Source organism: Myotis brandtii, unplaced genomic scaffold (genome assembly GCF_000412655.1).
Source record: "Myotis brandtii unplaced genomic scaffold, ASM41265v1 scaffold562, whole genome shotgun sequence".
In the NCBI taxonomy this organism is placed as follows: domain Eukaryota; kingdom Metazoa; phylum Chordata; class Mammalia; order Chiroptera; family Vespertilionidae; genus Myotis; species Myotis brandtii.
In genome coordinates, this window is record NW_005370091.1 from 871831 (window position 1) to 880714 (window position 8884).

Genomic DNA, 8884 nt, shown 5'->3' on the forward strand with positions numbered 1-8884 from the left:
GGGCCCCCCGCCCGGCCGCAGGGCCCCCCCCCCGAGTGCACAAATTTTTGTGCACCGGGCCTCTAGTATATTAATAAGAGGTTTAATACAGCAAGAAGATATAACAATTATAAACATCTATATACCTGGTAAGAAACCATCAAAGTATATAAAACAAAAATGGACAGAACTGAAGGGAGAAATAGGTAACTCTACAATAATAAGAGACGTCAATACACCACTATCAATAATGGACAGACCAACTAGACATAAGGTAAGTAAAGAAATAGAGGACTTAACACAGTACCACAGTACAACACCAAAACATAAAGACATGAAGGGTAAATAACATGTTACTAAACAATGAATGGGTCAACAATGAGATCAAGGAAGAAATCAAAAGATACCTTAAAACTAATGAAATTGAGAACACAACAACTCAAAATCTATGGGTCACAGCAAAAGCAGTGTTGAGAGGGAAATCCATAAACAAACTGGACAACCTGGGCAAAATGGACAAATTCCTAGAAACATACAATCTTCCAAAACTGAATCAGGAAGAATCAGAGATTCTGAATAAACTAATTACAGCTAGTGAAATTTAAGCAGTAATTCAAAAACCTCACAACAAACAAAAGTTATGAACTGGATGGCTCCACAGGTGAATTTTACCAAACATTCAAAGAAGAACTAACACCTATCCTTCTCAAACTATTCCAAAAAAAATCAAGAGGCCAGCATTATCTCAATTCCATGTTCAGGTTGCAGGCTCGACCCCCAATAGGGGGCAGCCAATCAATGTTTTTATCTCTCTCTCTCCTTTCCTCTCTCTGAAACAACAAAACATTTTTTTAAAAGAAGGAACACAAAACTTACCAAGACTAAATTACAAGTAATGTGAAATCTGAATGAACCTCTAACTTGTAAAAAGATCAAATCAGCAAAAAAAATTCCAACGAAGAAAAGCCCTGTACCTGATGGCTTCACTGGTGATCCGACCAAACATTAAAGAAAAACTAATACAAATCCTTTCCAAACTTTTCCAAAAAACACTGAAAAGAAGGGAACATTTCCTAACTCATTCTATGAGGTTAGCATTACTCTGGTACCAAAACCAGACAAAGAGACTACAAGAAAACTATAGATCAATATGCCTTATGAACACTGGAATATAAACCTCAACATATAATTGAGCATAGTAGAAAATGGAATTCAGAAGCACAATAAAATGCTTATACATTATAACCAGGTGGGCTTATTCCTAGAATGCAAGGATGGCTCAACATATGACAGTCGATGAATGTAATACTTCATATTAAGAGGATGAAGGGAAAAAAATACATGATCATCTCACTTGATGCAGGAAAGTATCTGAAAAAATTTAACATCCTTTCATGATAAAAACACTCAACAGACTAGGAACAGAAGGAAAGTACCTCACTACAATAAACACAATATATGAAAACCCATAGCAAATATCATACTCAACTGTGAAAGACTGAACTTTTCCTCTAAGATGAGAAACAAGACAAGGACGCCTGCCTTTACCCTTTCCATTTAACACAGTACTGGAAGTTTCAGCCAGAGCAATTAGGTAAGAAAAAATAAATAAAAGGCATCCAAATTGGAAAGGAAGAAATAAAAATATCTCTGTTCATAGATGATATGATCTTATATGCAAAAAGCCCTAAAGGTGTCACAAAATAATTGCTACAAATAATAAATGAATTCAGCAAATTACCAGGAAAAAAGTCAACATGCAAAAGTCAGTTGCATTTCTATACACTAAATGAAAAATCTGAAAAGTTAATTAAAACAGTTCTCATTACAATAGCATAAAGAATAAAATACTTAGGAATTAACTTAATCAATGAGGTGAAAGACTTCTACAATGCACACTATAGACCATTCCTGAAATAAATTAAAGAAGACATAAATAAATGGAAACATATCCTATAGTCACAGATACTACCCAGTACTTCCTCAAAACAATACCGATTCAGTGCAATTTCTATAAAAAATTTCAATGATTTTTTTGCAGAAATAAAAAAAAAGCTCATTGTAAAATTCATATAGAATCTCAGTAAAACCTGAATGGCCAAAACATTCTGGAAAAAGAACAAAGCTGGAGGTTCCATACTTCCTGATTTCAAAACTTAATACAAAGCTACAATATTCAAAACAGTGTGGTACTGGCATAAAGACAGACACTTAAAACAATGGAATAAAATAGCCCCCAAACAGACCCTTTTATATATGGTCAAACAATTTCCACAAGTGTGCCAAGACCACACTCATTGGGTAAAGGACAGTTTCTTTAACAAATGGTTCTGGGACAACTGGATATCCACATGTAAAAGAATAAAGCTGGATTCTTACCTATCACTGGATACAAAATTAACACAAAATGGATCAAAGACATAAATGTAAAACAATAAAAATCCTAGACAAAAGAATGGGACAAAATCTTTCTGACATTGGATTTGGCAATGTTTTCTTTGATATGACACGAATGACACAAACACCACCACCAACAAAAAAATAGACAACGTTGAACTCAACAAAAATTTAAAATTTTGTGCATCAAAAGACACTGTCTACAGAGTAAAAAAAAAGTCAACCCAAAGAACAGGAGAAAAAAATTTTAAATCTCATATAGGATTAATATCCAAAACATATAGAGAACTTCTAAAACTCAACAACAACAAAAACTTGTTTAAATGGGCAAAGGACTTGAATAGACATCTCTGCAAAGAAGATACACAAATGGCCAATAATTGCATGAAAAGATGCTCACTGTCACTAATCATTAGGAAAATACAAATCAAAAATATAATGAGATATAACCTCACCTATGAAGATGCCCACTTTTAAATTATGCAAACTCAGCAGTCAGACCCCAGAGGGAGATAAGAGGGGAAGGGCTTCCTGAGGCTATAGTGAAGTTAACAGCTCCTCGCTAAGGGTGCCCCTGAGCCTGGAGGGCCCTACGTCAGAGGGCACGACATAGGCAAAGGGGTCCCTGCAGCTGCACGGAGCAGTCCTCTGGCGAGGGATAAGGGATCCCTTAAAGAGCAAGAAGCTCTCATGCAGTTTTACAACAGAAAGAATGTTTGAATTTGAGAAGCAGGAGGAAAGAAAAACCTATGCAGTTTTTCAGTAGGGATGAGTCAGTCTGTGTTTACATTTTTAAAAAAAGTCGGAACATTTGGAAAGAAGCAGTCAGCTTCGGTTACTACTGAAGTGTCCACACATTTTATAGCTTGAATGAAACACATATCTACACCTCATTCCACGTTTCACGCAGAACACAAATGGCCATCACTGCGTGGGCTCACTGCACACTGGGCAGACCGCACCCTCACCTTCACTCCGGCTAGCATTCCAGTCGTGGACACACTGAAATCCAGGTAAGCCAGCGTGTCCGGGTTGGAGGGTTTGTAGATCTGGGCTGGCCGCTTCTTTGGCAAATCATCTGGAGAGCAAAGCGAAGCTATTAGCACAGCTGACCTAATGGGAGAGCAGAGAAGGAACTGTGCCTAGCGAGCTCGAGGACTGACCTGTGTCCAGTATGGGGGGCCATGCCCTGACATCCACGGCCGCAGCTGCCTCCCTGGACCGTAACAATTTACAGATCAGTTGTGTTGTCATTAAACAGGCCGAGCGACTCACCTGAGAGTCAGAGAACAGAATGGATGAAGGAAGGTAAACCGCAGGGGAACCCTCACTGCACACGTGTGCGCGCTGTGTGTTGAGGCTGTGTGGCTTTCAGAGCAGGTTGCACTACCAGGGACACGGCTCCTTGTGAGGGGCTAGCGTTGGCCAGCAGAGGTACAAGAGAGCCAGGAGTCGGACCACTTAGTGCCACGCAGAGCTTGCGGGCACTGAGGTCCCTGAAAATGTCCATAGCTGAGTGGGATCCAGTGTTGAGATTGGACTCAGAAAGGAGCTTCTAACTTCACTATTGACACCATTAGCCCTTCTACTGGAAATGCCACATATGTCCACAAAAACCCCGTATTTTCTAACAGGAATAATGACCATGAAAATACTCCAACATCATGACAAAAAAGTATTTGTGGGGTCCCCAAACTAACGTCCCCTGTGGTTCTTCCTACAAAGGGAAAAAGCTTTCCTGGTCCTCTTAAATTCCCCCCGACACAAAAAAATTAAAATAAATCTATGCTTTCAAATAGGACATTTATAAACTACGACAAAAGAACTATAAAAAATGGGTGAGTTTTTCACTGGATCTGGTTTGCTGGGGCAGTGCCTGTAGGGACGCCCTCTCTGGGGGGCTGCTCTCTCTAGGTATCGAGGCAGGGCTGTCCTCTAGCCCCTAATTCCATGCAAAGTTGGGCTCTTGCTTCCAGCACTCAATGGTAGCTCCCTGAGGGCAGAGGCCCATGCTGCCCCAGCACTTGGGTTGAAGACTCCCACATAATCCCACAGCCAGCCCCTCCCCCGAAGGCCCAGCTCTGGTTTAGAGCCCGACACTCAGGTCCAGGGCAGGAGGAAGCGCCCAGACACGCCAGGCGGTGTTACCTCCACAATCATCTTCACGGTAGGCAGCGTCGTTGCTATGTTCTGTGGGTGTGGGGGGCGGACGGTAATTGGCACACAGCCTGCGTACAGGCAACCATAAAAAGCTGCGATAAGGTCTATTCCTACACAAGAAGAAAATGAGAAGTTTTTGCTTGAAACAAATCAGACCATTTAATGGCTTCCATCCCTATCAGCAGAAACACTAGCCTGGAAAAGTCGGAAGGTTAAGTGGACGACGAACACCTTGCACACATTCTTTTCTCTTCCCGGGGGTTATGTTAAGTGTCAGCACTAACTTCCACTTGGCCTGTTCCTTTAGGCACGAAATGCTAAGGCAGCCCATAAATTTAATTCCTGTAATTTCTGCCCAAGGAATTTCTCAACTTAACTACTAGTGATTAAATAAATGCCTCAGAACTCTAATAAACAAGTTTAAATATGAGAGTCTTTGTGAAATACCGCTTCATTCATGCCCCTAAAAGTCCTACAGCATGCAGCGTAGCCCCCCGCCAGTGGCAGGGACTAGACGAGTAAGCAATTCTCGGTGACAATACAGCAACTCCGGCCATCAAGCCCCCACAGGTGCCACAAGCTGTCTCCTGCAGAGGCCGGTCCTGCCTTTTTACCTGGTGGGTAGACGAGAGCCACGTGGTCCCCATCTTGCAGGCGCCCTCTCTCCATCAGCATCACGGCTATCTTCTCCGCTCGCTTATGCAGCTGGACACACGTCAGCGAGTTTGCTATTGTACCCTGAGTGGGAAGCTTTAGTGAGATACAGTGTATATACCGTACAATGCGCTTATTTAAAATGGACAATTAGGTATCTGTTAGTACATTCACCGTGGTGCCACCCCCACAGTCAGTTTTAGAATGTGCTCATCACCCCCTCCAGTCCCAGAACCAGCAGCAAGCACTCCCCTCCCGTCCTGCTAGCCAGGAAGTACAGCCCCTAAGCAGCATCTGGATATACTTGTGCTCATAAGAAATATTTTAAAAAATAATTACTTGACCTGACATAGGTAAACCTTTAAAAAAAAAAATCAACCTAGTGGTTCTGGGTCTTAAGTGTAACTGCCATGGGCAGTAAGATTAGTATCAAACCTGCAGGACTTGTACTATGGAAAATAAGACTAATTGAAAATGTTTATTGAGAAAAACCACATCAAGCCCTGGCCAGTGTGGCTCAGTTGGTTGGAGTGTTGTCCATGCTCTGAAAGGTCATTCAATTCCCAGTCAGGGCACATACCTCGGGTTTGGGTTTGGACCCATTTGAGGCAACCTACTGATGTTTCTCTCTCACACTGATGTTTCTCTCTCTCTCACCCTTTCCCTACCTCTTGCTCTAAAAAAAAAAATCAATAAAAATATTTTTTTTTAAAGGAAAGAAAAACCATATCAAAGTCAAGGAGGTCAGCCCTAGCCGATTGCTCAGTGGTTAGAGCGTCAGACCACAGACAGAAGGGTCGAGGGTTTGATTCCAGTTAAGGGCATGTACCTCAGTTGCAGGCTCAATTCTCTGCCTCAGTAGGGGTGCATGCAGGAAGCAACCAGTTGATGTGTGTCTCTCACATCCATGTTTCTGTCTCTCTCCCAAACTGGAGGCGAAGGACCTGAGGGTTTGATTCCAGTTAAGGGCATGTCCCTTAGTTGCAGGCTCAATTCTCAGCCTCAGTAGGGGTGCATGCAGGAAGCAACTAGTTGATGTGTGTCTCTCACATCGATGTTTCTGTCTCTCTCCCAAACTGGAGGCGAAGGACCATCCCTGGCCCTGGATGCTCCCACGTCTGCTGTCCTGGAAAAAAGCTGGCCCTGCACTCCAGACCTGAACGGGGACCAGCGGTGCCGCTGGTGGGGGGCAGGCGGGCTCATCTTTCTGTGCCTGCCTCACTAGACCTTCCTGTTACTGGGACCCCAGTGCTATGGCTTCTGATCTCTAGCAGCAGGCGTCCTTAGTCTGTGCCGTTCGACTTCTGGAGCTGATCTTCTCCCCACTTTTCGGAGGGCAATGCTGACCCCCGTGAATAACCCCCTTTGTTGTCACGGCGGAAGCATAAAGATTTGAGGGGCACAGGTGACTCCATCCAGCAGTCAAGAGTTTCTGAAATGCATTTGACTCTGGTTCATGAAAACTCCCGTGATCGGTACGTACAAAAGGTTAACTTAATTGGCATTCAGTCCCTCATGTTGAGGAACCTCAGTTTTCACACATGGCCTGCCATGTCACAGGGTTTACAGGGATGGACAAGTGAGCCTGGTCACATGTGGAGTCAGCACATGGGGTGACTGGGGACCAATCAAAATTATTCTCAAAAATCCCCCAAGGAGGTACCCCGTTGGAAAGAGGCTACTTCACGGTAAGCCCAACATGGTGTTCTCCTCTCCTTGCTTCCCCAGCGTGCAAGGTTGGACATGGCGTGACTCCACCACCCATGAGCCCACCTGGGACACAGGTCACATCTGGTCCCAGAATGTCCATCACCACTTGTTCCGTGGGGTCTCAACCTAACCTTTTACCTCTGGAGAAACAGCACTGGCTTGCAGTTACACATTTCATTCCCCAAAGTGTCCATCGTGAAGGAAAACATGACATGTTACGGGTGAGGGGTCCATGAAGTAGTAGCTGTTTACCCTCAGGTCAGTGGTCATCACCATCGAAGGGAAAAGCTGGGGCTTCCACATGAAAACCTACTTCTAAAGAAGATGGTTCTAGTACAAGTTCTTCCCAGAGAACGCAGGCTGACTTCCCTAAAAGTGGTCTTGGGTACTGTCCTGACAGAATGGGAACGCAGGGCCACCCTCTGCCCGGTCCCTGACCTGCAGACAACACATCTCAGTGTCAATGTCTGCATATATGCCACTATTTTAACGTTTTACATTAAATGAAATAACACCTAAAAAATTGAAGAAAAAAGAAAAAGCCAAATAGGATTTATAGTTTAAAATTTTAAAGAAGCTGCTACAAGTAAAAAGAAAAGCTAAGAGTTGGCTTATGTTTCCATTAAAAAATAAAATAACAGTGTCGGCCTGCAGACCAAGGGGTTGTGGGTTAGATTCTGGTGAAGGCACATGCCTTGGTTGGTAGCAGGTTCAATCCCCGGTCCTGGTTGGGGCAGTGTGGGAGGCAACCAATCAATGTCTCTCTTTCACATGGATGTTTCTCTCCCCTCCCCCTTCCACTCTCTTTGAAGATCAATGGAAAAAATCTCCTCCTCCTCCAGTGAAGATTTAAAAAAAAAGAATAAATTTAAAAAAATAACAGGTGGTCTTTTGCATGTAAACAAGGTCCAAGAATGTGAATGTAAGTTTTCCGTGATTTGCAATGAACTGCTTCCTCACTTCCTATAAATCTTGTAAACAACTCTTATCCTGTCCAGGGCACTGCCGTGTAAGACAGAGATGCAGCCGGCAGGAAGCCTCACTCAGGCAGGAACCAATGGTTCCCCATCTTAAATGAGCCATGACCAAGGAGCAGAGTTCTCAGTTAACAAACTACGATGCCATGGGAGGTGTGGGGGATGGGGTGGGGTGGGGGAGGCAAGCGCTGGCGATATGGTGGCCATGTGTTGGAATGACAATGTTTTGGATATATTAAGCAAAATTCTTAAATTTCATCAGTTTCTTTTATCCTTTTTAAGTATTACCTTTAGAAAATATAAAATTATGTGTGAGGCTTGCGTTATATTTCTGTTGGACAGTGTTGAACTGGCAGCTTGATGTAAGTGGAAATTACACTGATAACAATGACAGCAATGATGTGCCTGGGGAGGGTGGGATGGACGCAGATGCTTGAGCCGATGCCACCCTGTGAATGGTCAGGATGTAGCTGCGTCCACATCAGAGGCCCAGGAAACAGTGAGCTGCGTCTCAAGGAGCTCTGCCCGGGGCCCACCCTTTCTCCACGCTCATGGCTTTGACCTCCAGCTCGCCCCACCCGGCTTTCTGTTATTTCTAATAAAGCTCCTTTCAGGGTCTGAGGCATTCCCAGTAAAGACGTTTTCCCAAAAGACCCAGTGTCTAGCTTCAGCAAGTGATTAAACATGGGGTCAGGGGACGGGAACACATGTCACAAAATAAAGGTAAACTTTAATTTTACTTTAAAAGTTAAAGTAAAATTAAAACTTTAATTTAAAGTATTTTCATTATAAAATAGAAATGGTTTTCATTCCTAAGAATGAAAGTCTATAATTAAAACATAACTTCTTACTTACAAAAAAGTAGTTCAGTAATAAAATAAGGATGTAAATATCCCATAGATCTGTAATTGTTCTTGGTTGCAGAAATTATTCATTACTCATTTTGGGGAGAAATATTGCAAAAAATTGCTAGAATAAATACACACACACACACACACACACACACA

General features: G+C 43.0%; 1 protein-coding gene across 1 annotated transcript in view; it reads right to left on the reverse strand.

The window, feature by feature from the left end:
- DIP2C (disco-interacting protein 2 homolog C) overlaps positions 1–8884 on the reverse strand; it is a 180808-nt gene that overhangs the window by 43277 nt on the left and 128647 nt on the right. Inside the window, exons 25-28 of the mRNA XM_014549632.1 lie at positions 5151–5274; positions 4525–4646; positions 3540–3651; positions 3345–3454 (exon numbers count right to left, since the gene is read on the reverse strand). Coding sequence (XP_014405118.1) covers positions 3345–3454; positions 3540–3651; positions 4525–4646; positions 5151–5274 — 468 coding nt within the window. The remainder of the gene's footprint in view (positions 1–3344; positions 3455–3539; positions 3652–4524; positions 4647–5150; positions 5275–8884) is intronic.